Source organism: Silurus aristotelis, assembly GCF_946808225.1.
Source record: "Silurus aristotelis genome assembly, chromosome: 2".
Taxonomy (NCBI): Eukaryota; Metazoa; Chordata; class Actinopteri; order Siluriformes; family Siluridae; genus Silurus; species Silurus aristotelis.
In genome coordinates this window covers 253,252-270,556 of record NC_139575.1, presented here as the reverse complement: position 1 = coordinate 270,556, position 17,305 = coordinate 253,252, and the positions used below count along the sequence as shown (strand labels likewise).

General features: G+C 39.5%; 1 protein-coding gene across 1 annotated transcript in view; it reads left to right on the top strand.

The window, feature by feature from the left end:
• Positions 1–751: 751 nt before the first annotated feature.
• Positions 752–17,305, top strand: part of LOC310737443 (uncharacterized protein) — a gene marked incomplete at both ends in the record, with an annotated part of 31,514 nt that continues 14,960 nt past the window's right edge. The window contains 34 exons of the mRNA XM_083561770.1: positions 752–898; positions 1,871–2,026; positions 3,885–7,646; positions 8,183–8,391; positions 8,490–8,593; positions 8,755–8,873; positions 9,059–9,235; positions 9,368–9,573; positions 9,666–9,766; positions 9,930–10,048; positions 10,165–10,290; positions 10,392–10,585; positions 10,713–10,807; positions 10,924–11,054; positions 11,212–11,336; positions 11,491–11,608; positions 11,693–11,905; positions 12,138–12,308; positions 12,481–12,618; positions 12,775–12,824; positions 13,000–13,126; positions 13,250–13,332; positions 13,480–13,606; positions 13,853–14,043; positions 14,207–14,297; positions 14,396–14,495; positions 14,594–14,766; positions 15,020–15,175; positions 15,877–16,010; positions 16,109–16,242; positions 16,403–16,497; positions 16,620–16,789; positions 16,880–16,964; positions 17,061–17,207. Of these exons, the coding sequence (XP_083417896.1) occupies positions 752–898; positions 1,871–2,026; positions 3,885–7,646; positions 8,183–8,391; positions 8,490–8,593; positions 8,755–8,873; positions 9,059–9,235; positions 9,368–9,573; positions 9,666–9,766; positions 9,930–10,048; positions 10,165–10,290; positions 10,392–10,585; positions 10,713–10,807; positions 10,924–11,054; positions 11,212–11,336; positions 11,491–11,608; positions 11,693–11,905; positions 12,138–12,308; positions 12,481–12,618; positions 12,775–12,824; positions 13,000–13,126; positions 13,250–13,332; positions 13,480–13,606; positions 13,853–14,043; positions 14,207–14,297; positions 14,396–14,495; positions 14,594–14,766; positions 15,020–15,175; positions 15,877–16,010; positions 16,109–16,242; positions 16,403–16,497; positions 16,620–16,789; positions 16,880–16,964; positions 17,061–17,207 (8,274 nt within the window). The remainder of the gene's footprint in view (positions 899–1,870; positions 2,027–3,884; positions 7,647–8,182; positions 8,392–8,489; positions 8,594–8,754; positions 8,874–9,058; positions 9,236–9,367; positions 9,574–9,665; positions 9,767–9,929; positions 10,049–10,164; positions 10,291–10,391; positions 10,586–10,712; positions 10,808–10,923; positions 11,055–11,211; positions 11,337–11,490; positions 11,609–11,692; positions 11,906–12,137; positions 12,309–12,480; positions 12,619–12,774; positions 12,825–12,999; positions 13,127–13,249; positions 13,333–13,479; positions 13,607–13,852; positions 14,044–14,206; positions 14,298–14,395; positions 14,496–14,593; positions 14,767–15,019; positions 15,176–15,876; positions 16,011–16,108; positions 16,243–16,402; positions 16,498–16,619; positions 16,790–16,879; positions 16,965–17,060; positions 17,208–17,305) is intronic.

The window sequence follows — 17,305 nt, the reverse complement described above, 5'->3', positions numbered from 1 at the left end:
ATTATGGACTTTTAAAGAAGTAGATGACAAACTTCTAGGGACATACCAGTGCCAATTGGATCCCACTACATTTGTGGAGTTTTAACATTGGACCTCCTGGAGTGTTTAAAGGCTCTGGCATGGAGAAGCTGGTGTTGGATCTGTGATGATCACAAATGTTGAGCTATTTTATGAGTTGCTCAGTAGCTCCTAGTTTTATAACCATAAAGACTGTATAAGACTGTAGAAAGAACATTAGTTATAATCTTATACTCCAGTACTCCAGTACTTTTAGTTCTCACTCTCCAGTGTTCTGTATTGTTGAAAGATTTATGATCAAACTCTTGATGTCACCCAAATGAGGATGGGTTTCCCTTTTGAGTCTGGTTCCTCTCATGGTTTCTTCCTCATAACATCTAAAAGAGTTTTTCCTTGCCACAGTTGCCACGGCTTGCTCATCAGGGATAAATACACACCATTCACCTTCACTGTTGATTTCTGTAAAGCTGCTTTGAGACAATGTCTGTTGTGAAAATCGCTATAGAAATAAACTTAACTTGACTTGACTTGACTTGACCAGTCTGGGGCCACCGCTGAATGGCCCCCTGGGAGCGAAGAGGGAGGTACTGCTGAAATGCTGCCGACTGCCTTTTAGACTCCTGAAACCTGTCGACAACCGCCGTTACAGCTTTGGCGAACAAGGAGGAGCCATCGGAGAATGCAGCAGCATGGCTAGATCCTTGTCAGGGATATCTGACAAGGTGGGCCACAGATGCTTTTCTGTGGCTACCAGGGCTGGCATGGACCAACCGACAGCTCGCGTCTCCTCCCCATAGCCGCACTCCCTAGCCCTAACAACGCACCGATTGTGTGTATCCTTCCCCATAATGAAATGGGGACACGGATGAACACAAAGTCGGTATTTTTGTTTGCCAGCCATTACTTGTACAGACTCACACACAAAGCGCTTACCTGAACAAGCAGAAGCCAGTGTCGCTACCACCACGCAGCCATTTTGTAACTCCTGGTCGTTGGGACGTCACCCGCCTATGACGTCATAACTTGCCTATTGGCCAGATTTCACACGTGGTTCAGAGCGTCAAGTTCCTGAATGGGAAAATACAACTGTGTATCATTAACAAAGCAATAGTAGCTAATACCATGTTTATTAAAAATAAAAAAAAAAATAAAAAAATAAAAAGCAGTGGGCCTAAGACAGATTCTTGCGGAAACTTTACCTCAGAGAGTGTGGAGACCTTACCATTTACTAACTGATTGCGATCAGTGAACTAAGACCTAAGGTAAGAGAGCTGTTCCCTTTAGTCCCACAATGTTCTCCAGTCCAGCAAGCAGGAGATTATGATCAATGGTGTGATAAGCTGCACTGAGGTTGAGCAAAACAAGTAAAGGAACAAAACCCTAATCGGAGTCCAATAACAGTCATTTACCCCTTTAACTAGCACCGTCTCTGTGCTATGATGAGGCCCAAATCCTGTCTGATACATTCAAAATGTTTTATTCCTAAGTAGCATAACTGCTGTGCTACAATTTTCTCTAAAATCTTGGAGATAAAGGGGAGGTTTAACAATATAATATTCTAGGATCTCCTCCTTCAAAGAGAAAACTAACATATTTTTAACAGATAAAATTATTGGAGAAGCTCAAAGTGTCTTCTTTTCAAATATATTAAAATTGTGTATGTAGCCCACCTTTTTCAGGAACTGTTAACATTTAAATATAGGTAGGGCATTTTCAGCAGTGAGTCCAAAAAGCAGTTATGAAGGCTAAAAGGTTGAATATGATTCTTACATGGCATCCAACTGTCAAACAGGGTTTGTGGGTTGGTATATTATAAATTGGTAATGTTAATTTATTTTGTGTGCATATCTAGATACACCCATCAGGCCTTAATGATGATGTGCTGCAACTACTGGGTTCAACTTCTCGTGTGGCCACAATTGATGACATTAGCAAGTGGAACATTACTACGATTGACACACTGTCCTCTTTGATCGATGTAAATGATGGACACTGGAAAACAGAAAAGGTAATGAAGGGGTGTGTGTGTGTGTGTGTGTGTGTGTGTGTGTGTGTGTGTGTGTGTGTGTGTGTGTGTGAGTGAGTGAGAGAGAGAGAGAGACGTGAAGTAGTTTGGTGCTGACTGAATATTATCAAATTTTATTATATACAAAAAACAGTAAGAAGGGACCATAAATCTAGGTAAGTGCTACTTATGGTAGCAAGAAAGACCACATGTTTTATTTTTGGATCTTTTATCCATAATAGAAAGACAGAAATACATGTAAATAAAGGTAAGGTTGAGAGAGAGTATTTGTGATCCTTTATCGAATAGACAAAGATGTAGAGAGAGAGAGAGAGAGAGAGAGAGAGAGAGAGAGAGAGACTTTTTTATGACTAAAAGACAAAGAGCATGTTTAATCCCCTCAGAGAGACTGAAATTTACTAAAAAATTATGTTTTGTGCAGACAATTGATGTACACAACCATGATGATGAAAATGTTATCACTGACAATAGAGGTGGAAATGTATGTGAAGGTTGTTTTTAGAAAGCAGGTGGAGCTTCAGGTCTAGTGTTTATTTAAAACCGAATTATTTCATAAATGTTTTTAACTAGTTATACATCAAGCATACTAGCTGACATTTTTATGTCTTCGATACTGTTGTGCTTGCTACAAAAACGCTTGTGCATTTTTTTAGGGAAAAGCAGTAATTATGAGGTATCTGAGCATGGGTGATCACTCTCTGGGAAGTGCTGAAATAAATGTCATTGGTTCCTACATCTGTACATTAGACATCAGTATACTGGAAAATATCACTCCTGAGAACTTAATGTAAGTGCCTACTCACATGTACCTACATACATACACAAACATGGACAAACAAAATAAAGTATAATCTGAATTTCAATGTTTAATTTTTCTCTTTGCAGGATGTTCCTGTCTCCAGATCTGTCTTCATGTTCCTTTGAACAGAAATCTACTCTGTACACCATTGTCAAGTATTCATTTAGCAACTTTCACAGCAGTGCCACAACATACTACCAACTCATGATTCCTTACCTGGGTAAAACATTTGTCAATACATAAGCAACATTTTTCAGATATAATCTCCCAAACCAATTAAATATTGACCAACACCTGCATCCATGCCACACCACCTAATCATTTATACATGCACATATAATTTTGTCTTTACAACACAAGGTTTTAGGTAGCCAGTGCCCATTGCAGGCTATATAGTTGGGCTAATTAATTTTATTTGGCAGGAATTTTTAATCATTCATATAAAATTCACAAAACAAAAACGTTCCTGTTGTGCATCAATTTCTCAAATCACAAGACTGGTTCAAGGGGACATTAAGGCTGTTCTAGCTCAAATAATATTATGTCAGGCTACATTAAATGTTATGCTACAGGGAATAGCTATTATGTAAAAGGATAATACTTAAATTGGTAACAGAAAAACTGAGGAAAGATAAATATCAGTCAAAGATTTGACTAGGAGTAACATTACCAAAGTTTATTCTGAAGGCTGAAAATGCTCAGAGACACTTTATCTTTCCTCAGACATTCTTAACATATTACGTTTTTGTATTATATTTCATTGTTTGTGTTATGTTTAAGTTCCTTTTGGATCGAAGCTTTTAGTTTTTAAAATATATGTTTTAGGTGGTGCTCCTGTTGAGGACATACAAGCTCTTTCGACTCATAATATCAACATGGACATCACAACATTCTCTAGTCTGAATCCTGCTGTTCTTAAAGTATGAAAAACAATATGAAAATAAATTAATTTATTATATACATTTAGAAAAATATATAAAAATATGAGAATAACTGGTTACATCTAAGAAATTAAATCCATTGTGTGTGTGTTTTTGATAGGCTTTGAATGTAAGAACTGTTCAAGATCTGATGGGAGTAAATGTGGCTGACTTAAAGCTGTTTGAGAACTCTTCGGAAGTTCAGTTCTGGGTTTCACAACAAATCAAGTTTAAATTAGATATGCTGAATCTTGGCATCATCAACACCAGCACCAGTACCACTACCAACACTGTGCTTATTTCCAATGTTTCTCCAACTGCCAATACTGAAATCATCACAGCTTTTAAAAACATCTCCAGTGAAACTGTCAACACACCTTCCACTAGCAATTCTCTAGTGACCCCCACTATATCCCCGATTACAAACTTTGAAATCAGTACTTCTGATAGAGCAAACATCAAAACAATTGCTACAACCAACAGTAGTCTTAACACCAATGCTTCTCTAACTGCCAATACTGATATCATCACAGCTTTTGAAATAATCGCCAGTGAAACTGCCAATACGCCTTCCACTAGCAAAGACCTATTTTCCCCCACTGCATCTCCAAATGCAAACTTTGAAATAACTACTTCTGATGGGGCAAATGTCAACTCCATTGCCTCAACCAAGTTGAATCTTGATACAAATGCTTCTCCTACTGCAAATACTGAAATCATTACAGCTTTTAAAAACCTCTCTGGTGAAACTGCCAACACATCTGCGAATAGCAATTCTCTAGTTACCCCCTCTGCATCCTCAATGACAAACTTTGAAATCAGCACTTATACTGGGGCAAATGTCAACACCATTGCTTCAACCAATGATGAACTTATTCCCAAAGTTTTTCCAACCCCATATACTGAAATCATAACAAAGTTTAAGAACATCTCCACTGAAACAGCCAAAACACCTGCCAATAGCACTAGCAATGCCACCTTTACCGCTACTGCATCCCCAATTACAAACTTGGAAATCAGTACTTCTGATATAGCAAATGTCAAGACCATTGCTTCAACAAATGATGATCTTAACAGCAATGCTTCTCCAACCTCAAATACTGAAATCATTACAGTTTTTAAAAACATTTCCAGTGAAACTGTCAAAACACCTGCCACTAGCAATTCTCTAGTTACGCCTAATCCTTCCCCAATTACAAACTTTGAAATCAAAACTTCTGATGAACCAATTCTCACCACATCTGCCTCAGCCAACACTGACCCTAAAACCAATGCTTCTCTTACTGCAAATACTGAAATCATTACAGCTTTTGAAACCATCTCCAGTGAATCTACCACCTCTGCAGTCCCAATTACAAACTTTGAAATCAGCACTTCTGACGGGGAAAATGTCAACACCATTGCTTCAACCAATGACGAGTTCAACACCAATGCTTCTCCAACCTCAATTACTGAACTAATTACAGCTTTTGAAAACAACTCCAGTGAAACTGTCAACACACCTGCCACTAGCAATGCCCCCTTTACCCCCACAACGGTCCCTACTACAAGCAGTAAAATAAGAACTGATGAACCAATTCTCCCCACATCTGCCTCAGCCAACACTGTCCTTCAGACCAATGCTTCTCCAACTGCAAATACTGAAATTATTAAAGCTACTGAAATAATCTCCAGTGAAACTGCCAATACGCCTACCACTCGCAATAACCCCTTTAACCCGACTGCATCCCCAAATGCAAACTTTGAAATCATTACTTCTGATGGAGCAAATGTCAACACCATTGCCTCAACCAACTTTGATCTTGAAACCAATGCTTCTCCAACTGCAAATAATGAAATCATCACAGGTTTTAAAAACATCTCCTTTGAACCTGTCAACAAACCTGCCACTAGCAATTCTTTAGTTACCCCCACTGCTTCCTCAATTACAAACTTTGAAATCAGCACTTCTGATGAACAAACTGTCACCACATCTCCATCAAAGAACACTGATCTGAACACCAGTGCTTTTCTAACCTCAAATACTAAAATGATGACAGCTTTTGAAAACATCTCCGGTGAAACTGTTAACACACCTGCCACCAACAATGCCCCCTTTACCCCCACAGCTGTCTCTTCTATAATCAGTGAAACTTCTGATGAACCAATTGTCACCACATCTGCCTCAGCCAACACTGATCTGAACACCAATGCTTCTCCAACTGCAAATACTGAAATCATCACAGCTTTTGAAAACATCTCCGGTAAAACTGTCAACACACCTGCCACTAGCAATGCCCCCTTTACTCCCACAGCTGTCCCTACTACAAGCAGTGAAATAGGCACTTCTGATGAACCATTTGTCACCACATCTGCCTTGGCCAACACTGATCTTGAAACTAATGCTTCTCCAACTACAAATAATGAAATCATCACAGCTTTTGAAAACATCTCCGGCGAAACTGTCAACACACATTCCACTAGCAATGCCCCCTTTACTCCCACAGCTGTCCCTACTACAAGCAGTGAAATAAGAACTTCTGATGAACCAATTCTCACCACATCTGCCTCAACCAACACTGATCTTAACACCAATGTTTCTCCAACTCAAAAAACCGAAATAATCACAACTTTTGAAATCATCTCTGGCGAAACTGCCAAAACACCTGCTACTAGCAATTCTCTAGTTATGCCCACTCCTTCCCCAATTACGAACTTTGAAATCAGCACTTCTGATGAAGAAACTGTCACCACATCTCCATCAACCATCACTGATCTGAACACCAATGCTTCTTCAACTGCAAATACTGAAATCATCACAGCTTTTGAAAACATCTCCGGTGAAACTGTCAACACACCTTCCATTAGCAATGCCCCCTTTACCCCCACAGCTGTCCCTACTACAAGCAGTGAAATAAGAACTTCTGATGAACCAATTCTCACCACATCTGCCTCAACCAACACTGATCTTAACACCAATGTTTCTCCAACTCAAAAAACCGAAATAATCACAACTTTTGAAATCATCTCTGGCGAAACTGCCAAAACACCTGCTACTAGCAATTCTCTAGTTATGCCCACTCCTTCCCCAATTACGAACTTTGAAATCAGCACTTCTGATGAAGAAACTGTCACCACATCTCCATCAACCATCACTGATCTGAACACCAATGCTTCTTCAACTGCAAATACTGAAATCATCACAGCTTTTGAAAACATCTCCGGTGAAACTGTCAACACACCTTCCATTAGCAATGCCCCCTTTACCCCCACAGCTGTCCCTACTACAAGCAGTGAAATAAGAACTTCTGATGAACCAATTCTCACCACATCTGCCTTAGCCAACACTGACCCTTTAAACAATGCTTCTCCTACTGCAAATACTAAAATCATTACAGGTTTTGAAACCATCTCCAGTGAATCTGTCAACACACCTGTTACTATCAATTCTCTAATTACCCCCTCTGCAGCCCCGATTACAAACTTTGAAATCAGCACTTCTGATGGGGCAAATGTCAACACCATTGCTTCAACTAATGACGATTTCAACACCAGTGCTTTTCTTACCTCAAATACTAAAATGATGACAGCTTTTGAAAACATCTCCGGTGAAACTGTTAACACACCTGCCACCAACAATGCCCCCTTTACCCCCACAGCTGTCTCCTCTATAATCATTGAAACTTCTGATGCACCAATTGTCACCACATCTGCCTCAGCCAACACTGATCTTAACACCAATGCTTCTCCAACTGCAAATACTGAAATCATCACAGCTTTTAAAATCATCACTGGCGACACTTTCAACACACCTGACACTAGTAGTTTTCTTGTTACCACCACTGCTTCTCCCAGTACAAGTATAAAAAACATGACTTCTTTTGAAACTATGGCCACTGTTACAGTAAGCCCATGCAAAGGTGTAGACAGGTAAGCTGTGGTAATTATTATTGTAATTCAGAAAAAGTTACTTGAGAATGATGGTTTATGTTATTTATTTTCTTCACAGGCAAGCAATTAAGACTACGTTCTTGTATGAAAATGCATCTGCAGTAGTGTGCAACTTCAGTATCACTGATTATGCCTGTTCATCAGTGAGCAATCAATTTTTCCCTTGAAAACTACTGAATTGTTGTCTCAATTACATAGATGCTTTAAACATTTGACTACATAAAAATCGTTCCTACTTTGTGTATGTTTGTTTCAAGGTTGCTGTTCTAACCAGTGATGATATAGCAAAAGTTCTAATATGTGTACTGACAGAGGGCATAAAGTACCCAAAAGAAGTTTGGAAACTTTTTTTTGACAATTTGAATGTGCCTCTAAATGAAGCACTGGACAAAGTTTATAACAGGGTATGGAATTTTCAGTTGTACTGTAATATAACCATTTCTATTCTTTGGAAATTACATGTATATTACATGTATCGTATTCTTGCAGAACCTCAGCATTGCCTTGGCTGATCCAAGTATACTTAATGCCCTTGGGGAAGTAATAATTAAGAACTTTACCACAGCACAGCTGATAAATGGCACTTTAATTAGCGAGTGGTTCCAGATGAGGCTCAGACCATTGTTTTCATCAGTGTCCACAGACTTTCTATCCAGCCTCAGTTTCACAAAATTCAGCTGTGAGACCTACCAAATTGTGTAAGTATGGACAATGAAATTTCTGAACTTCAGATGTGTTATATAGGACATGAGGAAATAATTGATGAGAATATCCAATCTGTTCTCACCAAACATAGTGTGAAAGCTCTCAGTAGTCAAGAATCACTCATGACAGAGAAACAGAAGCAGCTGGTCTTTTCTTCATTCATCTTTCCTTTCCTCTCAAAAGATGGCTCACCAGGTAAGTACTCCCCTTTTAGTTGTTGTAATACAGAAAACTGACATTTTTGAATTAGTTTTCACCTGCTTGAATTAAGGGTGATTCTTTTGTCTGAATAAAACTAAACAGGGCCAATTTAGAATGGTGTAATTAGTTGAACTAATGATCTTGGTTCCATCTAGATCCTGGCTGTGTTTCCACAACTTCAGGCAGCAATGACTGGCTTTTAACGAACCTTGGCAGTTTCTTCAATTATGCCACCTTGACAGAGCTGAAAATTTTAAATGCAAATTTCTCTAGTGTGAGTAACATCCCAATTGCACCAACTTTATGTTTCTTGTGGAGTTGCAGCTGACTGTAGTAGTAAAAGTTGGTTTCTGGGTTTTGATGAAGAGAACAGACAGCTGCTGCAAGCAGTGTCCATTTGTTTTACTTGAAGACCTGGTGTAAACATAATGTGATATGAATGTTTTTTTTCTCCTGCAGGTTGCAGTGTTTGGTTTACTGTCCATTGAGCAGAAGGCTCAGTTCATCCTGCAGGCGGATACAGGAGTGTTGGGAAATGACTTAGTGATTAGAGAGGTGTTTAGCAGTATGATCGCATCTTTTGATCTCAATCAACTTGGCATGTTCTTCACAAACTTCAGCCAGACTGCAATACAAGTGAGCATCTCTGTTGCCTAAAGACCAGATCACAAATTATTTTCTTGTGTTTTTTTTTGTTTTTGTTTTTTTTTATCAAAAAAGACATTATTCTGTGCATACTAATTGATGGATGATACCTTGTGATTGCAGATGAACCTCACTAGCATTCCTTCAGCAATTTCAGACACCATTCTGAACATAACGCTCTTAGATCTGGTGCCTCACTTCCAACGTTTCAGCCCAGAGGACTTTGCCCTGTGGTTCCAGAATTACCTTTCCATCTTACTTCCTGGTATTGGTTCAAACACCCTGTCGATCATCCCCATGACCATCGGCTGTGACTCCTACAGAGAGATGTGAGCATCTCTTCATAACACAAACACAGCAAATGATTATTTTGTTACTTTTTAGAATTTGAATTTGTTTCCCACTTTTGCTGTATTTACAGAGTGAACGGACTTGATAATGTGTACAGTGACCTCTCTGCAACACAGTCCAACACTGTTTTCAATTACATACAAGACTATCTCAAGTACCAGTCCAGCCAAGGTTTGTGTGTTTATTTGCTGTTTCAGGCTACTAGGTAGGCAGTGATAAGAAGATGTGATTTCAGGCTGATAATGTTAGGGTTCGGGTAAGTCAGGAGTGTCCTAGATGCTCAATCTGAATTCACCACAGACCTTTTACATCAGTGTCCTCTGTTGCTTCACAGGCCTGAGTTGCTATGGTGGTGGAAGCTTTTACATGTTCCTGAAACAGTTGTTCCTCAGTTTTGGATTCCCTGACCTAATAGACTTCCTGTCTCTTATCCCAGATGACCGACAGACAGAGGTGTGTTTGCTCTATAACACCAATTGCTTCAGTGCTTCGCTCACTGTAGGAAAGCCAATGAGTTAAGCACATCACTATCTGTAGTTAATGCTTTGTCTTCCTTCTGTGTTTTCTAGCTCTTGAGCTCCATCTCTCCAGAAGAACTTAGTGAGTTCCTGAACAGACCGAACACAGTTGTTAATGGTTCCGAGCTCTGCACACTACTTGACAACTTCAGTAGGACCAATCAGTACCTGGAGATGGTAGGCCAGTTTTTATTTCACCTAGATTTTTGTCCATGTAGACTACTTGCCTTTATTCTGCCAGGAATGGCTGATAGAGTAATCACTGTTTCTCTCTACAGGAGCCTGTTTTGTCCTCAGTTCTGGCCAGCCAAACATTGGAGTGTGTGTGGCCTCGTGCTCTCAGTGCCTCAACTCAGGCTGATGTAGAACAGTGGTTTAATGTTATACTGGTTCACTACCTGCCCTACCTCAGTTCTCAGCTCATCAGCTCCACCCAGCTCAGTGGTGCCTCTTGTCTGTCATACAGGAAACTGTAAGTTCTTTATTGGATGTTTCATTAAACAGGGTTTTCATCATAAACACTGCCACATGTCTGGTGGCGAAAAAAAACTGAGGTCATATAGTAAAGAAATCTCCTGTACGTATGTGTTTGTGAGCAGGGTGTCTATCCTGGGGGACAACTTCAATTTTTCTGCAGCTGATTTCTCCCAAGCTGATGTGTACAGCTCTATAAAAGTGTATCTGAGCAGTGGTGGTAAGAATAACTACATTTTTCTTGTTTCTTTTTTCTAGTTCTCTCTGTACAAGCATTTCCGTTTGTTTGTGTGTGCACTACATGTGTGTCTCAACATGTGATTGTGTATTTTGCAGATGCCAGCCCCCGCTGCTATAACTCCTCAGATCCTTTTCTGAACTCCACTGCCTGGTTTGCAGACAACATTGGATTCTTCGTCACCTTCATCACCCTCAGTGATCTACAATCATTTCTATCAGGAAGCATGGTAGTGCACACACACACACACACACACACACACACACACACACACACACACCTGCAATTATCTATATTAGTCATTCAAACATATTTCTGTTAACTACATCACACAATGTACACAGTTTGTAGTGCTGTGATAATGTGTGTTTTATTGTGTCTTTTAGTCAAGTGTGTTCCTGGAGAACTCTGAAAACCTTCAGTTGTTCAACAACCCAGGAATTTCAGCCAGTGTCTTGGAGTATTATACAACACAGTTGTACATCCAGAATCCTGACTTCAGCCCTCTCGGGTACCACTCAAACCTCAACATTGAACAAAATTAAAATTTGTTTATTTCATTTATTTATCCAACCCTTTATAGATTCAAATCCCACATGTAAAAGACCATATATACGTGCAAATATCTGTGTATGCATTCTAAAAGGTTGTTTGTGTTTTTATAGATTGCCTGCTGAGCTGCTGTGTCAAAGTCCTGCCTCCATGTTTGTTTTTCTTGGAGATGCAGACATTCAGACAATCCTGACTAGCATCAACATCTTCTGCACAGAAATAAATCCAGAGGTAATCAATCAATAAGACTTGTGTGTTCACTAATCACTTCTTGTGTAGTAGTGCCAGTCACCTCTAACCTTCTTCTCCTTTCAGGTAACAGCGGTGCTGGTAGCAAAGTTCCCTGATATATCTGCAGCCACCATCCAAACATTGGGAAGCCAGTGTGTGGGCTTGACTGTGGGCCAGATAAACTCCGCCCCTCCCAATGTGATAAGCGGTGCTCTGTCAACACTCGGTATCATCAGTGGCTGGGACCAGGGCCAAGTGAATGCCCTCATCCAGAGCATCATTAGTTCAGGCTTTAATGTAAGCGTACACTGCCCATTTGTCAGGAATGTTGCTCTATGTTACAGAAAGTGAAAGCTTGCCATTTTTGATCACAATCACCATGTCAATATTCTATTTATGTTTATACATTTACTAACTATACCATGTTACCAAAAGGTCTGTAATTTAATTTCTTTCTTATTGCACAAGTTCTAAAATTCAGAATCAGAAATGTTTTCAAGTTAAGGATATGATTGTTTTACTCTCACAGATCAACAGTGCCTCCTCTCTGGTATCATTGGGAACACTTATTGGTGGTGTTCCTTCTACAGCCATATCCATCATCCCATCTTCTGAGCTTCTGTCTTTATCTCAGAATCCAACATTCATTGCTAATATTCTATCAGCCCCAGTTATTCTACAACAGACATTTGTCCAAAAGGTATTTACTTTGTTTTACACACACACACACACACACACACACACACACACACACACACACACACACACACACACACACACACACACACAAACATATCTTTATTACCTTCTCCTATAAAAGTGCAGTAACATGCAGTTGCTTTGTTGAAGTCCGCTCTAACACGTTGTTCCAGGTAATCTCTGTAGACCAAACCTCTGTCATACAAAATGTTCCGGATGCACTAGTGATGTATATTCCACTTGTTCTACTGACATCTCTGAGCTCTGTGGAAGTTTCACTCATCAATAACAAGAGCTGGAGTCATGAACAGGTACTTAAACCCACCCACTTTGTTACACTGAAAAACTAAAGTCTCATGCCTCGACTGTAATAGCAGCAGTTCCCCTAATCTGATTTCCTGACTTGTTTGGATGTCAGGCTATAAAACTCATCAAAAAATGTTAAGACTTTTTTTCATTTTTACCAGGCTATGATGTTCTTCGGTGCAGTGGCCAGTGCCTGTACTAATCCAGAAGAGTGAGTTAGGAAAACACACACACACACACACACACACACACACACACACACACACACACACACACACACACACACACACAGTCTATCTAATATAGCTAATGTAAAGATCTGTTCTGTGAATACACCCATCACTGTGTATGTCTATTTGTGACTGTGGGTGTGTTTCTCCCTGCAGTCTGTCAGCATCAGTACTGCAGGGATTCTCTTGTAGCTCAACTCTCCCACAGAAGAAAGCCAAAGATCTAGTCAAAGCCTGTAGACCACGTGCAGGCAGAGACAAGGTCGTCCTGACAGAGGCTCAGGTACATACACTCTGATATTCAATCACATTCTGCACACAGAATGAATCAGAGACAGCAGGTAGACCCAAACCTTTACTGGTAAATGAGAAAACACACAATCACACAACACATTCTGTGTTTCAGCTGACCTGCATGTACAACTATGTGAAAGAAGATCAAGTCGAAAGCTTTATGAATGTCCCCTCTGATATGCTTCTGTACTACAGGTGTGGAACATATTCACATACAGAAAATACTGTATTCAAGTATATGATATCAAGAAAAAAAGGTCATATGCTGGCTGTGTGTGTGTGTGTGTGTGTGTGTGTGTGTGTGTGTGTGTGTGTGTGTGTGTGTGTGTGTGTGTGTTGTAGCTACGAGACAATACAGAATGTGAACTGCCAATCATATTTCCGTGCCCTTGGCAGAGCAGATTTCTCAGTTCTTTCTCCTGTCCTTGACAAAACAACCATACTGTTCAACAATGCAAAGGACTGCCTGGTAATACACACACAGTAAAATATTCATAGACCAACACATTCAATATTAGCTCTTAAATCTGCAAATCAGCCATCAAATTATAATCAATTCATCTCTTATGCAATTCCATTGTTGAAAACAAGTGAAAATATGAACATGTTCAGGCTTAAACAATAGACACTAAACAGTGGAATCCACACAAGACACCCCCCCCCCCCATTCTTATAGATTCTGTGTGACTTTTCTTCATGGGTTGTGATGTTGTAGGGTATATCTGGTGTGAGTCTGACCAGGGATCAGGTGGAGGTTCTGGGAAATATGGCCTGTACACTGGACTCCTCCTACATCCAGAACTCTGACCCTTTCATTTTGGAGAAACTGAAGAACTGTGGAGATCTTTCTGATTCTCAGGTCACCGCTGTACAGTCACTGCTCCTCAGTGGAAACACTGCTTATGGGTGAGTCATAGCTTCAAGTGCATTTGTGCACATCTTTCATCTATGTTGTAGAAAATGATTTTATCATTGGTTTTAAAAGGACATAAAACAAATGGAAATGGTGTGTGTCTATAGATTGCATTTGATATTTTTTTGACCTCTGACATTGTTTATCATGAATCAGTAATCCCTCAACATGGAATGAGCAGACCGTGGAACAACTTGGCATCCTGGTTGTCTATTTCAAATCAGGCCTCTGTGACACAATTGGCTTTGTATGTAAACCGTTTCACCATTGTGTTTGTGATTTATAAACCCAACTTTAAACTTTCTGGACTGATTACATTTTGTCCCTGTTTGTGCATTGTTGAAGAATGTCAAAAGGAAATTATTTTCAGTCCTGAGGGAGCAGAAGATCCCACTGATAAAGCTTAGGACATTCTTTACAGAATGCAACTCAGAAAGTACTACAGGTAACCGTATACTACAGGGCAAAACACATCGAGGTACAGCGTATTACACATATTGAGATTGTGTGCTTCACTCAATTCCTCTGTTGTGTGTCTTACAGTGAGCAACATAACAGGAACAACAATTGCAGATGGAGCTTTTCCTTTCGGTTTTAATGCCATCCAGTTTGATCTGTATCTGGACATCACCGTCTTGCAGGAAAACCTGGCAGCTATCACTGAGAAAGTGGTGGACACCAGCCTCCAGGCGGTCATTCTTAACAAGTTAAACCAGGTCAGAGACACTAAATACTGGACTGTATAACACAGCAGGAAAGAAAAAGTTGTCTCAGCTTTTTAGTCATAGAATTCTGAAAATATTTCCAGTTTGTGTATAAATATGATTCTTGCATGGTGTCCCACTGTCAAATAGGGTTTGTTTTTGGGTTGTAAATTAGAAGTCTGTCTTTGTGTGTATGCTGAATTTCCCCACACAAGATTTGTTTTGATTTGATTATAAATTGTTGATTTCGTGTGTGTATACGTAGATTTTCCCATCAGGCCTTGGTGACCATGTGCTGCAACTACTGGGTTCAACTTCTCGTTTGGCCACAATTGATGACATTAGCAAGTGGAACATTACTATGATTGACACACTGTCCTCTTTGATGGATTCCAATGATGGATACTGGGAACCAGAAAAGGTAATAAAAGGTTGTTTGTGCATGTGTGATAGAGAGAGAGAGAGAGAGAGAGAGAGAGAGAGAGAGAGAGAGAGAGAGAGAGAGAGAGAGAGAGAATGAGAGAGAGATAGAGCTCATCTGGGATGATTTAGTGAGGGTGAGAGAAAGTATCTGTGATCCTTCATTGATTAGATATCATGACATAGTTGCAGATAAAACACTTTTGCAGTCAAAGAGCATGTTCAATCCCCTTTAGAGAGACTAGAATTTACAAAAAATGCAAAAATGTTTTTATTTCTTACAAATGATGTACACAACGATGATGATGAAAATGTTATCACTGACAATAGAGGTGGAAATGTATATGAAGGTATTTTTTAGAAAGCAGGCAGAGCTTCAGGTCTAGTGTTAATTTAAAACTGAATTATTTCATAAATGTTTTTAACTAGTTATACGGTCAGGGAACTAACCCCAGTAATGGGTTGCACAAGCCAGTGCACTCTTAGTAGATAAATGGGGAGGGTTGCAATAGGAAGGGCATCCAGCGTAAAAACATGTGCCAAATCAAACATGCGGTTCATGAATAAGGATAATCCGCTGTGGCGACCCCTAACGGGAGAAGCCGAAAGAAAGTTTATACTGCAAGCATACTAGCTGACATTTTGTATTTCTCAGATACTGTTGTGCTTGCTACAAAAACGCTTGTGTATTATTTTTTTAAGGGAAAAGCAGTAATTATGAGGTATCTGAGCATGGGTGATCACTCTCTGGGAAGTGCTGAAATAAATGTCATTGGTTCCTACATCTGTACATTAGACATCAGTATACTGGAAAATATCACTCCTGAGAGTTTAATGTAAGTCCCTGCTCACATACATACACAAACATGGACAAACAAAATAAAGAGATGAAGAATGATCTGAATTTTAATATAAATTTTTGTTCTCTTTGCAGGATGTTCCTGTCTCCAGATCTGTCCTCATGTTCCTTTGAACAGAAATCTACTCTGTACATCATTATCAAGTATTCATTTAGCAACTTTCACAGAAGTGCCACAATATACTACCAGCTCATGATACCTTACCTGGGTAAAACAAACATTCATGCATACAGGAAGACTAAAAAATACATGTTTTTAAAAAGTCTGAATTGTGTCTGAATTTAAGTTAATTGTACATATGAACATGTTGAGGTGTGTGTGTGTGTGTGTGTGTGTGTGTGTGTGTGTGTTTGTTTGTGTGTTTGTAGGTGGTGCTCCAGTGGAGGATATCGAATTTTTATCCACTCAGGACATTAACATGGACATCACTGTATTCATTAGTCTGAACCCTGCTGTTTTCAAGGTATAAAGAAGAAAATATTAACCAGAGAATTTGTTGCTGAAATATTGAATGTTTGAATTAAATGTAGTGAAAAATTGAAAACTGAAGATAAAATAGATAACAAGTACTTTTTTGTTTGCCAGACCCTGAATGTGAGCACAGTGAGAGGTCTAATGGGTATAAACATTGCTGATCTGAAACTGTTTGAGTACTCCTCAGCAGTTCAGTCCTGGGTGTCAGAACAGAACCAAACTGATCTGGACACACTGAATCTTAGCATCATCAACCGCAACCCTTGTTATGGTGTAAACAGGTGAGTTTTATTTATGAAATGAAAAAGGACTCAACTTTACAGAATTTGTTTTGAAAAAAATAAAAACATTCTTCTTGTTTTTCTACATAGTGACCGACTTGATAGTGAATTTGCATCCGGAAATGTCTCTACAGTACTATGTAACTTTAGCATTTCTGACTATGCCTGTTCACCGGTAAGTATTCCGTGAATCAAATATCTGTTTCCAGCTTTGCTAATGTTATGCAGAAAATGAGTTGACCACAGAAACCTTTGTTTGTTGCCTTTTAAGGTTGCTGTATTGTCATCCGAGGATCTGTTCACTCTGCTCACATGCAAACTGCCAAGCAGCCTGAAATACTCTAAAGATGCTTGGAAGTTGTTCTTCCAAAATTTTGCTGGCTTTTTGGGTGACGCATTGCAAAGGTTTTCAAGCATGGTATGCAAATTTGATTGTTGCTTGTCACCCCTGGGTCTCGAATCCAAGTCGCTCAGGGAGGTGTTAGAACTCACATGCAGGGACACTGTCGGAATTGA